This window comes from Lepisma saccharinum, chromosome 30 (assembly GCF_977018435.1).
Source record: "Lepisma saccharinum chromosome 30, izLepSacc3.1, whole genome shotgun sequence".
NCBI lineage: Eukaryota > Metazoa > Arthropoda > Insecta > Zygentoma > Lepismatidae > Lepisma > Lepisma saccharinum.
In genome coordinates, this window is record NC_139258.1 from 28,599,268 (window position 1) to 28,621,449 (window position 22,182).

The following is a 22,182-nucleotide window of genomic DNA, read 5'->3' on the forward strand; positions in this document are numbered from 1 at the left end:
TGCCCGCTCAGACAAAAATTCGTGGTTGCGCCTCTGATTGTAAATAGAAACTCGGCACCTTAAGTTAAATATTTTAATTATATTACGTATACCGTTTAATTGAATTATAATTTTTGGATGTTCGAATCACATAGACCCTTTATATTATGAAGATATTTGTGTGTGGATGTTGAGAGGCGATAATATGTAAGGTTGAAATAGAGAAAACATCTGCTTGAATTTTTGGAAAGTTCGCCTTGAAAACCTGGAATTATGCTTGAATTTTATCATGGTCCTAGAGCAGCCACCCTGTTACCAGTTTTCATACCACTAGTACGGTATCAGCCATACCAATACATTGTTTATATAGCTGAGCTATAGAAATGTGTTGTGCTATGCCTCTTTTTGAAGGAATCTAGAAAAAGGAAAATTATTACATTTACAACAAATTGGTCAAAATAGTATTTTTCTTTGTTTTATTGTTACTTCTAATACATATTTGGTTTTTATACAATATTTTGACTTGTCCTGCGGAGGCGAATAAAGGTTCACATATGTATAGTGGGACAAGAAGGGACAGGTTGTTTAAAATAGCTGCTGCTTGATGTTGCTACCAGGCTGACTTGCCTTGCAACTCAAAATCAGAATTTTTACAATGATGATATGAGTCAATCACTCATCATGCTTGTAAACTTACAACCATGAAGAATTTACGTATTTTAACACAAATGACCGATATGAAATTTTGGCCGATACCGATATAAAATTAGAAATGGTTTTTGAAGACCCTGAAATGTTCATTGATCTCCGTAATAAGTGTGTGGTTTGAGATGATTGCAATGCAAAAGAAGTTGAATATTTAGACATTTACTTTTTCAGAAAGTAGGGCATGAGGATTATCCATAAAAATTGCAACAAAATTGCAGAATTTTGCACTAAATTATAAGATATTTATCGATATATCAGATCAGTAAAATAATCGGTAATTTTACCCATATGCCTATATTGGCTGAAACCGATAGAGTACTGATTAATCGGTCCCACCTCTAACAAATATTATTTTAAAAAAATACTGTGTTTTTTGTAAGTGTTGGTGTCATACGGTTAAGTACAATATGTAACAAAATTAAACTTAGTTTTTTGTGTGTGCAGAAGTAACACCTTACCTCAGTGCTCGGTGTTGATTTATACAACAGATCATAATCACTACACAGTGAATTATTTACACAAATGCCGATGATGAAGTTGCAAATGTTACTGTCAAGAATGTTAGAAGTAGGTAATTGTGTACAGCAACAGATTTCTCTTGACCATTATCTGTTAAGTTTGCCAGTCTGTTACTCTCTGTGGCCATTCCATGTGAATCATCTGAGCAATTATTTTCCAGAAATGTGTCAATGTGTGTGTCAGGATCCTCAGTACAAAAATTGTTTTGCTGGAATGACTGGTAGAAAAACAACTTTGCATCAGCAACCTCATCATCCGAGGATGATTTTAGTGCACAATCACAAAGTATGTAATTGTTGTAAAGTTGCAGCATACCTGTATTTCTACTTCTCAACAGTAAATTTAATGTGGGAAGATGTACTACTAATGCATCTAATTTATTATCATTGAACCAATTTCCTTCCATCAGCATAATAGATGATGCATCATTTGTTTTTGGTGTCAAGAGAAATTGAACCCATTTGAATGCACCTTCCTCAAGTTTGCTGAAATTATTGTGCAATATGGAGACACTTGCAGCAACTACTGTAAACCCTCCTGATCCAACAAACCCAATACTACTGTTGCTCAGTAAAAATGACGTTGCCTCAGATACTTGAAGAGCCAAAAATGTAAGTTGCGGGATGATACAATGTGTCATTGCAACATGTGTTGCAGATATTACTATGGCTTGTGGTTCAATGCGTATGAATGTGCTCTCTGCAAAAACTACTATTGATCCATTGCTAGTAGAAATCTGTATTGCCTTTTCCTTGATATCTTCAAATGTACAGTTCTTGAAAATTGCACGCTTAAGTTTATCATGAATAACAATCGATGATGCAGGAAAATTAGTGATCACCACATTTAAGAACTGAATCTCCTCCTGTTCGTAGAAGCTGTTGGTTGTAACTTTCAGATCCTGAATACTCTTCAGAACTGTCTTGCGCAAGACTGGGCTCTGTATGGATCCATTAAGATGTAGAGTTTGAATGTTTTGAAACATAACTTCTCGAAGTACAGAACTTGCTATATGGTTTGATATGGTTACTTCAGAGCAATCCGTAATCATGAGCTCTGTGGCTGTATCTGGCAGCAGTGAAATTCTGAGAGACTGAAACAGAAAAGGAGGACAATATGAAAGCACAAACTTGTAAGGAAGATAACTAGAACAAAGAAAATTGTATTCTAAAGCACACACTTTAAAGAACAGACTGAGGACTGACTTCTAAGCGGGCCCAAAAACTATAGAAAAATTTGGTTCTGTGTAGATGCCAGTGGCGTATTCTGAATATTGGACCTGGTTTACCGCAGCAATTCGGTTCTGTGTAGATGCCAGTGGCGTATTCTGAATATTGGACCTGGTTTACCGCAGCAATTCTTTTTTATCGTATACAGGTTGCTCTGAAATTCCCCTTACAAACTCCTAGGGCTAGTAGAGGTACTGAGTAGACAATATTTGGAATAGGAACCCATGTCCGGAAACGTACCGTTTCCGTGCTACAACCATGACAATGTGTCGGATGTGCCTGTGCTGGTATTCAACCGGGTAGGTAGAGTGTAACGTAACAGTGTGGTCAAAACGCGATCGCACAAAGTAATTAATTGGAAACGGCTGGGCGGCGATCGCGTATAAAAAGAAACTTTTAATGTCCACACTTCACGTTACAAGTTATGTCTTTCTTGTGTCGTACTTCCTGCACCGTGCTGCGGGAGTTTACGGGCGGCACACACAAGAAGCACGAGACAAAAAAGGCCCTGAAATAAAGAAACTTGTGAATTACGCACACATACGCAATAGTTTCGAAGGGTCCGACAATGGATAGCAATACATGCCTTCTCCACTGTAACCAAGGTTTAATGGTGACGTTCTCCCAACGTAATATCCTTTCTCCTCCCTCAACGTTCACAAAACGTATTTCCTATATAGTTGTCTTTTAACGTTAACTTCAATTTGGGCTTTCAACCAATTTTCTGTTATATGGGTCTTACTGTCTAGAGCGTATAACCAATACAAATTAAATGATCCCCACAATTCAATTAACAAATATATATATATATTCAAGGTTCCAATTTAATACACTTTACGAGTACAGACAATCCCCAAAAAGGCTAGAGTTGGGAGCAATTTTAACAAACAATGTAATATTAACAACAGCCCGCGCGACCTGCGTGCTATTTTAACCTTCTCGCATAAATTTTCATTTCATTTTTAACAAACAGCGAGCAAGCATAAAAATATTAATCAGTTTAACAACAACCTTATTCTTTACTGGATAAGACAATAGAATAATTGGCGTGCACAGATTCGTGTCTCTAAATTACCGTGAAAGTGCAGTTTTGTAAGAATGCTCACTGCTATCTTTATTTAATCAAGGACTGCCTCTCTTTTTACTTAATCAAGAAAATGCCTCTCTTTTTGCTTAATCAAGAAAATGCCTCTCTTTTACTTAATCAAGAAAATGCCTCTCTTTTTTACTTAATCAAGGAAATACCTCTCTTTTACTTAAGCTGCACCTGCTGTGTTTATTTTTTTACCCTGTTTCTTATTGCATCGCTAGTGCTACCAAAATATGGACGGGTAGGCTATTAAACTACGAGATAGTAAATTGGGGCAAAACGGCAGGAATCGCGATTTTCTACTGTCCTTATTATCAAGTACGAACGTGCGTACATTTAACGTCACTGAGACAACTCTTGGACGATCGAGAATGATATGTTTCACTGTCAAGTTTAATACACTGCCTGTGCATATATAAAGTTTAACAAATAGTTCAATTATGCAGCTGGTCACGTTTTGTGTAGGATTTGCGAATACCAGATTATAAAACACGTCCGCAATATTGTACAAGTTCACGCGTGCATACAAGCACCTTCTTTCTTTTGCCCCTTTTATTAACGCGCACTCACCAACATGTGCATTGGTTTCAGACACTTGTCAAAATATTCACCGTGAAAAACGAAAAGGCAAAAAGGGGGGGGGGAAACAACTGGAAGAGAAACTACTGTTTTTCTCGTAGAATTCGTTATTCAAAGTTCCATAAAAGTAAAAGCAAGTAATCGAATTTTAGCAGCGAACGGCGAGATCGCAAGATGTAATCAAATTTCCCATATCACGGTCAAAGAGTTAGTTTTGTACGTACCTCACCACTAATGTTCAATGCACACAAAATGCAACGCCATCCTTCCACAATACTCATTCAACTAGCTTCTCCTTGTTAACGGTTGGTATGGCAGGCTTCACTTCAACAAACTGTGGTGGAGTACTATCTCTTGCCGACGAGGACTAGATGTCGTGCACAAGAACAGGCATGTGCCGTTCGGAGCGGGTCTACGAGGTGGGAGCGAGAGGCGAACACACTGACTGCCCGGTGCAGCGTATTTTACGAGCAAACCAGTGCGGCAGAAGTCATCGTGAGGTAAAACGCCCTCCGATGGCTAAAAAAAAAAAGGAACGTCGCTTTTCTTCACTTTTTTTTTTTGAATGTGTAAGGTTTGTAAATACAAAAGTAAGGCAAACGTTACAAGAGACAGAGGACGAACTGCTGGCACGAGTTATGGTCGCTGCACAAGAGATTGACGAGACACCAGGTGTGATGGAGCGAGTGTACCGGAACATGATTCGTCGGTACAATGTGTGCAACGACGTTGGTGGTCGTCACATCGAGCCACTGTTGTAGTTGAATAGTGCCGTATGCGACACATCCAGTGCAAAAGACAGAAACAAATTGTTGCATTCCACTGTCGACACAGGTGTTGATCAATGAATAGTATGTTTCTTTTTTGTTCCCTTGGCATTGTTACCAAATAAATTTGTTTGTATTATGGACTGACACACACGTCATTCACTTCTGTACGTTACATAACACCTCAATTGACATGGTTGTAATAAATAATTACACTTTAGGTCATCAGGTGATCTTCTGACGTCATGTACTACCTACCCGGCTGCATACCAACACAGGCACATCCGACACATTGTCATGATTGTAGCACGGAAACGGTACGTTTCCAGACATGGGTTCCTATTCCAAATATTGTCTACTCAGTCCCCTCTACTAGCCCTAGGAGTTTGTAAGGGGAATTTCGGAGCACCCTGTATATCAGGTTGATGCTTAAGTTTGTAGTGTTATTTTACCATGGCAAAACTTTTTTGATACTTAATTGAGATGAACAAAAGACAGAATTAATGAATAATATATTTTTCTTCATTGTCTATGACTGTCAACCAATGCTGGGGCAGTTTTTCTATTCCACATCTGAAGAAATCAGCTGATTTAAGGTTAAAAACATTGTCAATCCATGTTTGAAGAGCATTTTCATTACAAATTAAGGAGGATGTTGAATATCCTTCCAACCAAGCTCCTGGATAGCAGCTTTTGTCGTCATAGCGGTGTGTGGGCATGCATTACCATGTTGGAGCAGCACTTGATGCAATTTTCCTGGACTATTTACAGATTTGTGTCGTTTTCACTTAAAGCATGTGGTATCCTGAATCTTACACATGGAATGCAAATGTCATATGATGATTGAATGGTCACATTTGCTAATTCTCAGGTCGACTGACTTGGATGATTTAAACGGTCTTCATTAGATCCCAGTAGTCTAAGTGGAGAATCACTCAAGTCAAAATTGCCCTATTTAAAATGACAAAACCATTTTATTGCCCTTTTTTTCCCGTACATGGCACAAATGTTTCTAGCCTTTGCTCCTCTGATAAACTAGGAAAATAAGAATGTCGTAAGTGTTATTTTTTTCGACTTCATACTTATTGTTCTTCAGTTCACAAAAATAAATGAAGGGATATATTAAAATTAAGTCTAGTTGAGAGTGCAAAAGTAGTATTAACTTCTAAATATCTCGGTCTTATTTGTCTTCTTGCAATGTCCTATTCTATGAGTATTAGCTTAATAGAAGGATTATGGATGTCAAAATAAAATTGAACTTGAAAATTTTGCTAAATATGCTTGTCTTCCTTCAAATCTGCAAAATTCAATGAATGTTGAAAAGCACGACAGTGCCACCCAAATTGACTAACGATAAAAGATAAACTCCTAATACTGCAGTGTTCCCATATCAAACACAAAGGTTACGAACTTGTGCATCAACCAGGGGCGGCTGATCCTTCGGTGGCAACGTTGTGCAACCACCACATATGTTTGGACTTCCAAAGATATTTATTAAACTTATTTGGTAGTAAATAACAGTTATGCAATTTAATCTTAAAGCAAATTTCATAAACCAGTCTTTTAAGTTCATTGTTCTGGAAACATTGTTTGGACGCAACGGCGATACCCAACCCTGGCTGTTGATGCCCTGCGAGGGATAGAAAGGCCGCTCCCTCAAAATTCCGAGAAACATGGAAGTGCTCGGTTCATACACTGACATCCAGTATAGGCTCCCAAGTCCAAAGTAGAACACAGGATATAATCGACTTGGAAATGTGACTGATGCTTCACACTCACATACCGACCGCTGGAAAAAGCGCCTGCTGTTCTCCTAAGCTGAGAAGGCATGACATCTTTGTGGTGGCTAACAATTGGGAATGCAAAATTCGCTAAAACGCCAACTCTGCTGAATGAAATGTGTACAAAAATGTAAACATGGTTAATTGATGGCAGAGCGTATTTTCCATGTTGACAAAAATGCATGTAAAAGTTTGTATGATCATACAATTTCCTTCGTAACTAAATTATGTGGATGACAGTCAGCTGTAGCACTTGTTGTACCAGTTTTAGCGATTTTACGATGAAATTGGCAAACTATTACAGCCGCCTCTATTCCGCTTTTGTTGCCAGATAAGTCAAAAGCAGGCTTTCCCCTCGCAGTTGGGGTTCCTTTATGAAATAGATGAAGGGACGATCACAAACGATTAAGGGCAGCACAAAACACAAGTCCTACATAGGATTATACTGGCCATGGGTTCAGACGCCAGAGCCTCATTAGTCTGCAAAATGCAGTCCAGGGTGTACTACGTGGAAGTGAGGTTGACATTTGGGTGACTTCATACAGGGTCAACTCCTGTTTTCTGTATAGTGGTTCGGTTGGATCCCTCTTTGAAGATACTGCTCCAATTACTTTATCTGACCACACATTAGACCTACAACAAACCCTGGTTTACATTGTTCCTGATGTTAAAATTGATTGATTGAGTTCGTATTTCAAGTCCACTTTATGCACAGAAAGGCTAATCGAGACTGGATCTTCAGATTAAAGTGGAATCCGAACCACTATGTGCCTCCATCGGGTATCGAACCCGGAACCCCTTGATTATAAGGCGGCTACGCTACCACTGCACCATCGGGCAGGCCCTGATGTGAATCAAAGCTATGTTTAATATCTAGAAAAATGTGCACAGTATATTTCCCGTGTTATATCTCTCATATGGTTACAATACAGTGTGTACGTTAATTAATGGTGGGGTTTTAAACAGTCATAGTTTTGGAACAAAGCATGGTAGAGAGACGAACGATACGTCAAAGCAAAGACGTATCGTTCATTAGACTTCGATGTGTGAACCCTTAGCTGCCCTGCAAACGACAAGACGATATTCAGTCTCTTCCCATACACGGCAGAGAACATCCGGCGTGATAGACAAAACAGCTTAAGTGATCCTTGCTTTTAAATGGTCCAGATTTCGAACTTGGCAGGAAAACCCTTGTGTTTTGATATAACCCCACAAGTAGAAACCATTGGTGTAAGATCTGGAGAACGTGAGGGCCAGGCAATCATCCACCTTCCTCGTCCGACCCATCGCTGAGGAAATGTTTCGTTAAGAAAATCCCGGACGATTGTGGAAAAATGTGGAGGAGCACCATCTAACTGGAAAATGGAATTCTCCGGTATTTGGGGCCCTGCATACCCTTGTAACATATCCAGGAAGGTTGTCCCCGTTATTATTTGTTCAGCAAGAAAGAAGAGGCCAATAACTAACTCTGTCTTCACAAATAAAGTGTATGGGAAGAGACTGAATATCATCTTGACGTCTGCAGGGCAGCTGAGGGTTCACACATCGATGTCTACTGAACAGGTAAGAAACTTGGAAGGTTTGTTTCTCTTTGCTTTGACGTATCTTTCATCTCTCTACCATGCTTTGTTCCAAAAGTATGACTGTTTAAAACCCTACCATTATTTTACGGACACACTGTATATTACAGTCTCCTCGCTAATTACAGACTAAATCCGCCAACGTGTGTGTTTGCTTCTCTCTTGTTGTCTCCTTACTGTTCTGTGTTCTGTTTCCCTCTCTTTGGTTTGTTCTCTCTCGCTCTCTCTCTCTGTTCTATTCTCTTCCTCTACTTGTTTTCGCTTTATTCCTCTTTCTGTCGTGTTTCATAATATTTCTCTCTCTCTCTCTTTCTCTCTCTCTCTCTCTCTCTCTGTGTGTGTCTGTGTGTGTGTGTGTGTGTGTGTGTGTTTTCTTTCCGCTTCTCATTATTTAGTCCCATTATCTGCCGTCTCTCTCATTCTGCATGTCTGTTTCTCCTTGCCCCCCCTTTCTCTCAGGGGCGGCGCCAAGGGGGCGCGAGGGGGTGCTTCCGCGCCCCTTAATTTTCTTCCGCACCTCCTTCAGCACCCCCTACGTTAAACTGAAAACACTAACATTAATACGTAATATTATGTCATGTCGTCATATTGAGTACTGAAGTAAGACCGTTATTATTGTATGCAACAGGCAAGCACTGAAAGAGGTGCCGATACTTTTCTGTACTGGCGGCAGCCTCTGTAAAGATCAGCGGCCGTTTTTTTTCTTTCGTCAGCATTGTTGTTATGAATTTTTTCATCTTTGATTTCTTCAAGTGGTCTGTTCGTGGTTTTTGATAATATCCTATAGCTTAATGTGAGTTTTTTTTTTTATTATTGTTGATAAACTGTTTATTTTCCGCCTACTTGTTTTTCCTTACACTGGAGCAAAAATTTCAGCTGCTTTTAAGGTATCACCAGGTCGTGCTCGGGAAGTTATTTAATGCAAGTTATAACCTGAAGGGTAGTTTTCTTCTTAATACGTTCTATGTATTTGTTCCACGTAACATGTCTAGTAAACGTACCATTTCAAGCTTTTTAAAAAAACTGTTAGGAAGAGATCCAATGTTCACGAAGAAATTTTACAGTTCGTTGTTGGGGATGGTGCAGCAGAAGGGATTTTAAAGATGACACAGTTGCTGGCTCTTCGCGTTTTGTCTTGTGGCAGACGGAAGGTATAATGTAAAATACTATGTATTTTGTACCTCCATTGATTACATTGAAAAGGTTCAAAAATGTGTTTTTAAAGGCAGGATGATTTTATTTTGTATTTCACTACATAGTTCAATAAGACTGCAACGTATATCTGAATGTTTACACTGTATGACCACATTCTTGGAGTAGAAGACTTAATACATATCATCATGGACGTCCAGGGGGAGTGCAAGGGGGGCGAAGCATTCCTGGAAAACGAGTGTCAATCTCAAGTTATATATTTCACACATATATTTTAATTTCAGTCAGTAATTTATGTTAATCAGTGGCGGCGATTAGGGATGCAGTTGCCCCCGCTTGTTGCTAATTTTGCCCCCCCCCACTATGCTAAACGTTATCTACCAAGGGAAAGTAAAGTATCCTGCCCCTCCCCCCCACCAGTTTTGAAAGGTTGCATGCGTGTTTCATGTTTTCCTTATTTTCAGAATAGCACCCCCTAAATTTCTTTCCGCACCCCCTCAGCACCCCTAAATCAATAATCCTGGCTGCGCCGCTGCCTTCTCTGTATTCTGTATTTATACATCTCTCTTTCACTCCCTTTCCATGTCATCTCTTCCTTGCTATTTCTTACCCCGTTTCTACATTTGCATATCCGTGTTTACATCTCTGCGGAGATAGATCCTGCCGACAATTACACACACGCGCAAAGACATACATGCGCGTTTTTTATAAACAAACACATAACATCCATGTTTCCCAACGCACCCGCATGCGACGCATTCTACGCACTTCTGTATTGCAACACAGACGCCGAGATCTGTGTTGATTCGAAGAAAGAAATAAAAATATTCGTTGTCATCATCCGTGCAGTGTCACAACAGCGAATCATGTATTTCTTTTCCGGCGGTCAGGTGTTGAGTGTATGTGAGACCGTGAGGCCCCAAGTACTCCACTCCACTTCTGTACTTAATACAGAGTCTGAAGAAGACCTTGCTAGAAGGTTGAAACGTTACGTTTAGTTTATGTTTTTAATAAAATAAATTAATGCCTTGGTCAGCATATTTATTTTTTCGTATTTTTGTTATTCTATGTCGCTTTTCTGCCACTTTTGGTTAATCGCAACCATAATGAGGAAAAGTAATGATCAGATGAAACTGATAAATTCAGTGCGCAGGCCTGGGACTCGAACCCGGGAACTTCGGTGGCGAGCGAGATGGAAAGTCAACCACCGTGCAGGCAAGGAAAAAGGAAAAAAAAAGTTTAACAGAGAAAGAAAGGGAGAACGAAATAGAAAGTGTAAAGAAACAAAGAAGGAATAAACAGGAGAAAAAATGAAAGGCAAACAGAAGAAAGGAAGAGAGAAAATAAAAGAATAAAGTTAAACAGAGAAAGAAGGGAAAACGAGATAGAAAGTGTAAAGAAGTAGAAGGAATAAACAGGAGAAAGAATGAAAGGCAAACAGAATAAAGGAAGAGAGAAAATAAAAGAATAAAGTTAAACAGAGAAAGAAGGGAAAAGGAGATAGAAAGTGTAAAGAAGTAGAAGGAACAAACAGGAGAAAGAATGAAAGGCAAACAGAATAAAGGAAGAGAGGAAATAAAAGAATAAAGTTAAACAGAGAAAGAAGGGAAAAGGAGATAGAAAGTGTAAAGAAGTAGAAGGAATAAACAGGAGAAAGAATGAAAGGCAAACAGAAGAAAGGAAGAGACAAAATAAAAGAATAAAGTTAAACAGAGAAAGAAGGGAAAAGGAGATAGAAAGTGTAAAGAAGCAGAAGGAATAAACCTTAGAAAGAATGAAAGGCAAACAGAAGAAAGGAAGAGAGAAAATAAAAGAATAAAGTTAAACAGAGAAAGAAGGGAAAACGAGATAGAAAGTGTAAAGAAGTAGAAGGAATAAACAGGAGAAAGAATGAAAGGCAAACAGAAGAAAGGAAGAGACAAAATAAAATAATAAAGTTAAACAGAGAAAGAAGGGAAAAGGAGATAGAAAGTGTAAAGAAGCAGAAGGAATAAACCTTAGAAAGAATGAAAGGCAAACAGAAGAAAGGAAGAGAGAAAATAAAAGAATAAAGTTAAACAGAGAAAGAAGGGAAAACGAGATAGAGAGTGTAAAGAAGTAGAAGGAATAAACAGGATAAAAAGAGAATTAGAAAGTGTAAAGAAACAAAGAAGGAATGAACAGAGACTAGAAACTTAGAAAGATGTGATGAACGAGAGGGGGGAGGAAGGTAACAAGGAGAGAGAATGACAGCACCTTAATAACAATGAGCAGAACTAATCTGATAGTATTCGTCCATCTGAAGGAATTCTCTGGCAGAGTGTTTTTTTCCGAAATGAATAAAAATAAGTAAACTATTCACGAAACCTCACAATAATTTATGTTACATTTCATTGGAGGAGTAAGGAGGACGATGACGATAGCACGCCAATTTGACGCAAAAAATAAAACAAATGTTGAAGGATGATTGTCAAAAAGATCATCTAAAATTAAGTCATCGTTTACAACTTCATCTGGACGTCCAAAACTAAACTTCGTGGATTAACCACTCTTCTAGATGAAATACCTGACAAGATTACTCGAAATGGTGTCGTATCGAGTCCCAACTCCGCCGTTCTCTGGCTTTTCGTGCATTGGCTTTTCCAATTGTCATCATATTCCATTACTATAAACAGAATTTATAATTTTCCCACTTTATGCATACATAAATGCGTTGAAAATTCCACATAATTTTATCAATAAATAATTTGTAAGATACTTCTATTTCTATTTAAACTGTAGATCCAGTCCCGATTATCCTATCTGAGCATAAAATGAATGTAAAACAAGTTTTGACATACTTATGAATCGAGACCAAAACGAGAACAAGCACAAACAAGAACGAGAAGAACCTCTTCATACAGGAGACAAGAGGAGAATATGGAAACCTGTGTTTCTGCTGAATTATTGTCGAACATCTATAATCTTATTAAATTGCAAACGCACTAAGTCTGTCCCTCCCTCTGATAAAATCACGTGTCGCGCCCTGTTGTAGTGCCTAGTGAATATCATTGTTCCATTTCAACTAAGAACGATATCGAGATGAGTCAAGTTAATTAATAAAATCGAACTATAAGAAAATTATATAAATCAGGTGAATATGCAAGATGTTCCTGTAGGTTCGATGATTTGCCAGAAGCTTTGTCAAGGGTGCTGTGGGGTTTAGATTTAATCCATTTTGTTGCGATTTTTTCTGCATCAAAGCAATGCTCTGGAGGTCCATTAAGTGAAAGGAAAAGCAAGTTTAAAAGTATCGCAAGTTCTAAATAATTTCTCTGATCAGTTAAGGATAGATTTATAGCACTAAATCCGCTTTCGCATTGAGCTGTAGATACATAAGGTCTTTGAGTGAGGTGGCAATGTGTTAGAGCTGTTTACCCAGCCACTTTGCAAGTAACAGCATCGAAGCAGAACGGGCTGTTTATACACTGAGTCCTTTGGATTTTATTTTATTAACATTCATCCTCTCTTCGCGATTAACCAAAGTTGGCATTAAAGCGAAGAAAAATAATGCAATGAAATATACTTGCGGACGTGGAGCATAGAGCACAGGTCATTCCATTATAAATAACTACACTACTACGTCAAATGGTTTATCAGTCTTTTAAACTTGGACCTCTCACGAGTCGAAAAGCGATACAACAAACACAACAGCTCTCAACAAGAGCTCGAAGAGCATTAAAGGAAAGCTGCCCAACAAGGCACAGTTTTTAGTTTTCGATAGATAGCTAACCACTTCGTGGAATACGCTTTAAAAGTCTGAGAAAATAACGAATATATCTAAAAGAGACTCCATATGGTATGGTACACATCCGCCACAAATTGCTTACGATATTTTTATGGGACTAAAATTAACTGAAATGAACTGGAACTCTGGAAGTATGTTATATTTAATAATACCGTTTACATATCCAGTGAGTCCCTGGTTGGGATTTGTCTTGCATAAGCAGAGGTTGAGATGGCTAAGGACAGAGGGTGGGGAAATTTCTCCCATCCTCCTTCAAAACGCACTCTGCACTAAAATGAACAGATGTGTGCTTGTTCTCGACTTTCATATCACAAACTTCTGATTTTTTGTTCCATTAAATTACAAATGAACCAAAAATTGAATTTTTCATATATATCATATATATATATATATATATATATATATATATATATATATGGATGCATGAGAAATTCAATTTTAGAAATATGTATATGTCGAGGTTGAATTTTGTACTCCCCCCCCAAGTGAAAAACGTTCCTGAGCCACTGATGCTTGCTTTTTGAGACAAGTTGAAGTTAAAAAATTGTAATATATAATTTTTTAATGAATGAGTGAATGCATAGTTATATAAAAAAGATATTTAAGAGTGTGTTTGAACTTTGTGTGTAAAATTTAAATAAAAAAATTATCTTATGTACTTAAAATATATGCTGGGCGTAAACAGCCAGATGTAAAGATGTAAGTTCAATTAAGTCTGTTGTTGATGATGAAGAAGAAGAATTCTGACTGAACAATGAATCTAGTGCTCTGAAGTAATGATCTGCATTCTTCTTAAAGCAAGTAATTTTTAAATACGTCAAGTTTAGTAAAACTGAAATGGTTGTGATGAAAAGAGTTCCATCCTGGCTGGTTGAAGCAACTGCTGAATGCATCGGTACATTCTTACTTGTGCTTGTCGGAGATGGCTCAATAGCTCAACACATCTTAAGTAACGGCACTCACGGACAGTTTCTTTCTGTTAACATTGGTTATGGCATTGCTGCAATGTTAGCTTCCCTTACTGCAGGCGGAGTAACTGGAGGTCAAATTAATCCTGCAGTAACCGTTGGGTTTACTGTTGTAGGGAAGCTTCCCTGGACAAAAATGCTTTATTACGTTGCAGCACAGTACTTGGGAGCATTCATCGCATCTGCAATTGTCCTATTGGTGTATCAAGATGCCTTGTACAATTATGATTCAGGGAAATATGAAGCCTTGGGAAATAATGGTACAGCAGCAATCTGGGCCACATTCCCACAATCGTTCCTTTCTCAGGGTACTGGTGTAGTTGATCAAATTGTTGGAACTTTCGTCCTAGTATTTGCCATGTCTGCAATATACGATTATAACAATATGCTAATTCCCACACCATTTATTCCACTCTATGTTGGCTTGACTATGATTGGTGTTGGTGTTTCCTTTGGATACAACTGTGGTTATGCGATCAACCCAGCTAGGGATTTTGCCCCACGTTTGTTTAGCCTTATCATCTATGGTAAAGAAGTTTTTACGTACAAAAACTGGTGGTGGATACCTATAGTAGGGCCTCACGTGGGGGGAATTTTAGGTGCAATAACTTATACTTTACTTATAGAAATTCATTGGAACGAAGAACAATCAGATGTTGAGAAAAATGAACTTCCCATGGATGTAAATGAACCAGAAAATGTATACGCGGCGCAAGAAAACTTGTAAACCTATATCTTGCAAGTGAAGCAAAATAATCAAATAAAAGTTATCATTTGTATTCCCGCAAAAGTGAGATTATTTTTAATACGGTCTCCAACGTCGACAGGAAAGCCATATACGATTCAAGGAATAGTTCTCTTAAGCAGTTTGCTGCAGTGTTCTTTTAATTACGTGAAGATAATCGAGGCGGCTACACTGTTCAAGTGTGATATTCCTCCGAAAGGTGCAAGACCGTACTTGAAGCGAGAATCCTCCGAGTATGGTCTTGGAGTGCGGTCTTCAAGTCGTGGACTGGAAGTGAAAGTCTTTCGAATTGTACGGTAAATTTCTCGTATCGGACAAACGGCTGAAATTTGCTACTTCATTTAATTTGAATATTCGTACTTACGTATTCTGCATTGAGAAACATTGCTGAAGGTGGCATTTCGCTTATTTCACGGAAATAAGCTCTATTTGTGACATATCGAGGAAGTTTTCTTCGTTTCTTTTTGCCTTCGGTAACACGCAAAATGGCGGTCATAGTTTCACTACCGTACTCGGCATGCAGTGTTTCCACCCCACTGCACCCAAAAATACCTACGTAGCCCCACAAACCATTGACGCATAGCCCCACGAACCATTCATACATAGCCCCACGAACCATTTCCGGTAAGGTTAGGTTAGGTAGGGTCACTATAGGTTACAATAGTGAAAAATTGGTTTCGAAAAAAATATGCGTAGCCCCACACACCATTCTCGCATAGCCCCACGAACCATTGGCACATAGCCCCACAAACCATTGACACATAGCCCCACGAACCATTGACACATAGCCCCACAAACCATTTGCGGAAATGTACCTTCTTCAGTTACAAAAACACGTGTTTGGAAACACTGACCGGGATTACGTCATCAGACACAGGCTACATCCACCTGGAAGTAAATGGATGCAAGAGCTTTCGTGCATCGGTCAGACATTTATATCGAAAAATAGATGATTTACCGGCAAAATTCAATGAACGATGCGAGAAAACACTTCCCCGAACTTTCACAAGTCTAAAGAAACTGCATTCGGTAAATAATTTCTCCTGTAAATTTGAAGAAATCAGTTTGTCCGATACGAGAAATTTACCGAATTGTACTTCAACAGCAGCGCCAAATACAATCAGTAGATAGAACTGAGGACACGTTGTTTACCTCGCGTTTTAAACACTTGTTTATAACCATAGAAATCACAAAGCATTTTCAAATGTTCGTAGCTACACATACATTTCTACACATTAGAATAACTTTAACCAACAACTTGCTGACCCATAACGCATATTTAACCCGTGTTGCTGGCTTTCTATCTCCGCGATTCAAGATAAATGAGCAACGAGTGTTGATATCACGTGACCTAGTCACCAAGCATGTGTGCTGAGAGCTGCGTACTTGCGTGCTTCTGTTCTTGGCGCTTTCGAACTGTACTAAGTGACGTCACTTCCGTCAAAACCACACTTCAAGTATGTACTTTGCACCTTTCGGACAGAGCCGAAGATTAAAGATGCTACTACTACCTTATTATACAGGGCTACTATAAATGATTCGGCTACTATAAATGATTCATTCGATTTCAAAACACTGTATTTTCCAAAGTATTTCACATACAGATATGAATGATTCATGAAAATAACTGTAAACTCACCAAGTTTTCCTCACATTGAATGATAGCTACATGAAAATAACTGTAAACTCACCAAGTTTTCCTCACATTGAATGATACATGAAAATAACTGTAAACTCATCAAGTTTTCCTCACATTCTACAAATGTTCTATGTGCGCCCTTTTGGCCACACGACACACATCCAAGCGGTAGTCGAGTTCCACCCTACATATTGTAAACTGCCGATACCACCGCAAAATGTTCTGTTTACATGGTGGTTCTTTTCTGTACTCTCTTCTGAATGCAAGCTGCACTGCAATAACAGATGAACATCTCACATATTCCAACACACAAAAACTCTTTTCTCGGTTTGGCGTCATTTTGTACAAATTCTGTACACGTGCTGCCAACTGGTGTGTCACGACGATGCAAACTTGGTGAGTTTACAGTTATATTTTCATGTATCATTCATATCTGTATGTACTTTGGAAAATACAGTGTTTTGAAATCGAATGAATCATTTATAGTAGCCCTGTACAACGTGTTAACTAGTTTAGAGACATGCTTAATTTTTAAATGTAGCTTAGCTTCTATCCAAAGGACGGACAAACACACATATTTGTGCGTGGTGGTGGTAGTGGTAAGGTCATTGCCTTGTAATCAAGGGGTCGCGGGTTCGGGGGAGGTCCCACTTTAATAAACTTAAACTGATGGTACCAGTCCCAATTAGCCTATCTGCACATAAAATCGGACTTCAAACAAAAACCCATCGAACCATTAGGTCAACCGCGGGTCATCGGTTTGAGATACCTATTGATGATATTGTAATATTCAAATTCTACTGCGCACAATATTACACATAACGGGCTATCTCCTTTGCTTTTGTTAAGTTCGTGGAAAAATACATTGTCAAGAGTGTAGTCAACGAAACCTTAGGTAAAATGGGCACCACTTCCTGACCACACATGAGTCAATACTTCCTGTCCGACAAAACAACAACGTAAACAGATTGCCAAGGTTAATTTCTCAAGCGTAATATTTACATGGTTATTTATAGATTGGTCATATATTTTGTTTATCGTAATTACAAACTTCACTGGATGCAACTCTGAACTTGTGCAGCGTGGTTGTATACATTCGGGGTATGAAATTCCGTTTTCAAGGGCTCTTAGCGTTGAAACGAGGCGTCAAACCTATTTTGCACGTTGCAGGGGCGATTCTTAATTTTACATTGCCTTTTTTTCAAAACGTCAAGGGTGGAGGGATTGTCATTTACTCTTATGCTGTACTGGAACCCAGATCTTCTGTCGCGTGACCAAGGAAGCACCAAATGAATAAAAGGGGATAACGCAAAGGAGGTGACAGTTATCGCGGTGCCCCTTGAACCTGAACGTAATAGCACACATAAGGGTGGTGGCAATAGTATCTCATGAAATTAATATTGTCATAGGCTAGGCAAAAGTCTTGATGAACATATATATATATATATATATATATGCAGCAACATAGACGCACCATTAACACACGTCAAGTGATCGGTTAGTTCGTATGAACTCTCCAGTCTGATCATTACCAGTGCGTAGTTAGAGATCGGTTAGTTCATTGAACTCTCCAGCCTAATTATTGCCTATTTTTGTGGGAGCAGGAGAAGGTTTATTATCCAGACGCACCATAACGAATAAATCAATTGTTTTTTAAATGTGAGGCGCTCCTTTTTCTCCAAACAATTGTGTTCATGTATTCAAGACAAAACTGTTTAGCAGATAGAGTTAGAAGTACTTCTCTGTCTGGTAATTTACAATGCATTGCAGAAAATAATAAAAGTGCGATCGAAGCGAGCAAGAATATTTTTAGATCCTAATTTTTGCAAACTGAAAAGGATATTGATTTAATATGGCACACAAAATTTCATAGGGCCCATGGGATTCTCTTTTACATTTCTCTTTCCATTTAGATCGTTCGGCGCCCAGGGCCAACTCCCGTCAACCCTTACCTACGGCTCTGAACTTGATAATACTAAAAAAAAAAAAAAAAGCAGATAGTGCGAGCGAAGGGAGCAAGAAAACTTTACGAAATGTATTTTTATTTGCATAAAATTTGATATCGAGTGGGCAATTGCCCCTTTGTGCTCCCCTGCAGGTGTTCTTGGCCGTCTAGAAGAAATAATGCAAGAATAAGAAAGACGTGAAAACTAATTTCATCTTTCTCTCATTTTGTTCTGCTACCCTTACATTCTACTAGTCTTGCTATCTTTTACCTCAATGTTTGCCCCCCTAGAATTGATTTCTGTGCAGGATTGGGGAGGGGCAACGCCCATTGCCCCCTGTGGTTGCGCCACTGCACGCCCTTCCCCCGTCGTTGCTAATAGACTTGAAAATACTTGATTTTCTTTAAGAGTATAATATCGTTTAATAACGGCGATAAGATTCCTCTACAGTAAATTTATAGGTGAAAGTATGATGATGTAGGGACACGGACCTCTGGAAGGGGGCAAGGATGGTCATACCTCCAACCTAATAATACATATATCACACGTATAATTTGTTTTCAGTCATAGTAAGTTACATTAATGCTATCATTTCAAATTCAAGTGGTGTTTTTTGAGGGGGTAACACTATTATCGGCGTAATATGCCCCATGGAAAAATACCTTGCTTGTCCCTCAGTGGAAAGAATCACGCGGGCGTCCATAATTAGGGGGGGGCAATTGCCCCCCCTTGCCCCCCCCGTACGCACGCCTATGAATATTGTTGTCAGTTTTCAAACAAATAGTTCAAATGTGTCTTTCTCTCTTCCCTCGCAAATGAACCTTTTCGATCAGACTCAATTCAAGCTTGTCCTTATTTATAAGAATGATTGATTGATTGAATCAAAATTGTTGGGTGCATCGACACATTGGGCCATTTCACACCCTTCAATGTGTGCGGGGAAATGTCCTCTTACCTAAGATTCTTACTGAAAGCCCTTTGAGAAAAGTTAAAACTGCGAGGTTGTAACGGGTCCTGCACAACACAAACACAACACAGAAGAAACTAAGAAGAAAGTAAAAACTTCTTCACAGACAGTGGAAGAGACCATCTCTTCGTGAAAGCGAAAAACACTTGGTAAAACACTGTTGTCATCGCTCAACATGGATGACAAACAACTGGGAAGATTAAAATTATGCGATGAATAAGGTGCCGAATGATAGGTGTTTGTATGTACGAGGGCGTTTTGAAAATCTGGGGACCCTCTTGGAAGGTACCCAAATGCCAACCTCTCTTCACGTAGTACACTGTGGACTAACGAAGCTCTGGCGTCTGGACTCACAACCAACATAATCCTCTGAGGGGTTCTGTGTTGTGTGCTATCCATTCAGGGCCTTCCAGTTGGCATAGCGGTAACGTCGTTGCCTTGTAATCAAGGGGTTCGATACCTGGTGGAAGCACATAGTGGTTCGGATCCCACTTTACACTGTAGGTTCAGTCCCAATTAGTACCCGACCCTGTGGCCGAGTGGTTAGCACATCGCGCTCCGACGCCAAGGGTCCCGGGTTCGTATCCCGGTCGGGCTTGGTTGTTTGTGAATGTCCATTCATCAATTTCATCATTTCATCACTCATACCATCTTCGCAAATTAGCCAAGAGGCACAAAACGCGAAGTAAAATAAACTAAATCAAATCAAAATCAAATCAAATCAGTCCCAATTAGCCTATTTGTGCATAAAGTGCACTTAAACAAACAAAAACTGAAACTCTTTCATCAAGTTTAACTATAACCATTCATCCTCGTCTTCGCGATTAGCCAAAGGTGGCCGAAAAGCGAAGTAAAATATATCAAATCAATCATTCAATCACAAAATCGGAAACAATGAATAACGGAAATAGATCTACGTGATCAGTCTTGATCAAATTATTACAAGAAATATGTAGTACAGAGGTACAGATAATACTTCGTCGTGCGGTTAGATTTAAAGCATAATTATTACAACTATGTTCTAATAAAGCTACTGTGTTCAATATACCGGGTGTCCCATAAGTCTGGCTCTTGAACCATAGGAGAACAAAACAAGTTCATGGTAGGAACTTATTGTACAACACAGTTCAAGAATGTGTTCAAAGTCCCCACCCTCTTCTTTAGTCACTGTCATGGTTTACCTGTAACAGAAAGAAGGGTAATATGAAAAATACTTATGGTTCAGATTTATGCGACACCCGGTATTATACACCTTATTCTAATTATCGAATAAAACGGGACATTAATAAGGCAAAATAAGCTCATCTAGCTTTTGTCGCAGAATAGTTAGCCTAATACCTGCTATGGACTTCTTACAGTCGGGGAGTTGCTACTTTAACGCGAATGTTAGAAACGGCGGTTAAACAAGTTATTTTCTAACCCTTAGATTAATTGCGATCATGTTAATGAATGATGAATTGATGAAATGGGTGTTATATTTTCGCACGGGTTCTAACTTTCGAACTTTGGGCCCCTGGCTTCCTGGCGTGTCAAGGTGACAACTTGACGTGGAGGCAGGCCAATCGCTGGTGTCTACTCCCTTCTAGACTGGAGTCCTCTACTCCAGCTTTTCATGTACACCCCATGTATTGCCAGCATTGATAATTTGGGGTTCTCACTGGGAAGAAAATTCGAGACCGTTTTGCACGATAGGCAAGAGCTTTTTAGAGACTTTTTTTAAAAATCCAAATTAGTTTCATCAATTTTAAAGTATTCTAAAATGTTTATTAAAAGATATAAATTCATGGACAAACAGAATAATTAACGGTATTACTCGATCCAGTTAATTACTCATAAACTTTTCACATACACACAAATAGCCTTCACCTTGGGCTGCATGACTGAACATATCAATTTGCCTCCAACACTTCAGACTCAAGAAGGTTGCCACGCACCTGTTCCTAAAAGACAGAAGTTTTTGAATGAGTCTTCCCTGACTTAGCTTAGACCACACGATACCTAGCAGTAGCTACTGTACACATAAGACCGCCGTATCACCATATCCTTGCATATCCCTATATTAATTAAGAGAGCTACTAATTCTGTACTTACTTGTGATCCATTGTTCTTGCAGAAACATGTCACCTTCGTGTCCAAGCATGTGCATGCCTCGCAGATGTCATCTTCAACCGAGATGACCAATCTCAACAGCAAGGTGAAGATTACCCAGCAGCTACGAAGACAAACCATAGCGAACTCACTATCTGCTTTCTTAGACTTGCTCTATCTGAAAACGGCATTTCCTGGACGAGATTACGAGGGGCGTGAAGATAGATTTTCTGAAGCAACAAGCTCTTTCCTTCCCTGATAAGAAAACCGCAATATCCTGTTCAGTTGGAGGTTTTTTTGGAGGGAATGGGGTGGATTTGGAAGGACCTGCTGACGGGTCCAGAGATTTTGTTCAGCATTACCTATATTCTACCACTGGCGCACAGCTTTCCTAATAATGCAACATTAGCTGGTTTCTTGAAATTGTAATCAAATTGTTCAACTAACTTTTCCTTCTGTCTGCTGTTGTTTTTTCCTCCTTCGGTACTTTCTGAAGATCGCTCTGAAGGCTTTAAGTGGTTGAATCACTGTTGCTTCAGAAACACCTTCAATACCACATTTCTCTATATGAAATTAAACAAAGTCTCTGGCCTCTCAATAATCATATTAATATTTAAATGTATGCATTGTGCAAGACGCTTCATTATCTTTCGAGCCGGACTCCACGGCCGAGTGGTTA

At 39.0% G+C, this 22,182-nt stretch overlaps 1 protein-coding gene and 1 pseudogene across 1 annotated transcript; one reads left to right on the forward strand and one right to left on the reverse strand.

Annotated features, from left to right (window-relative positions):
* Positions 1 to 1,082: 1,082 nt before the first annotated feature.
* Positions 1,083 to 21,666, reverse strand: LOC145981798 (uncharacterized). The gene is made up of 2 exons (XM_083115220.1): positions 21,507 to 21,666; positions 1,083 to 2,299 (listed from the first exon to the last, which is right to left on the reverse strand). Exons 1-2 carry the CDS (start codon positions 21,642 to 21,644, stop codon positions 1,202 to 1,204), a joined length of 1,236 nt encoding a protein of 411 aa, XP_082971346.1. The 5' UTR covers positions 21,645 to 21,666; the 3' UTR covers positions 1,083 to 1,201.
* On the forward strand, positions 13,886 to 14,859 carry LOC145981838 (aquaporin-7 pseudogene; annotated as a pseudogene).
* Positions 21,667 to 22,182: the final 516 nt, after the last annotated feature.

Excerpts from the sequence above, each read along its gene's own strand:
- LOC145981798 (XM_083115220.1), bottom strand. The coding sequence starts at position 21,644 with ATGGTTTGTCTTCGTAGCTGCTGGGTAATCTTCACCTTGCTGTTGAGA. Across the intron at positions 2,300-21,506 it reads GCAAGAACAATGGATCACAA|TCTCTCAGAATTTCACTGCT; the intron begins GTAAGTACAGAA and ends TTTCTGTTTCAG.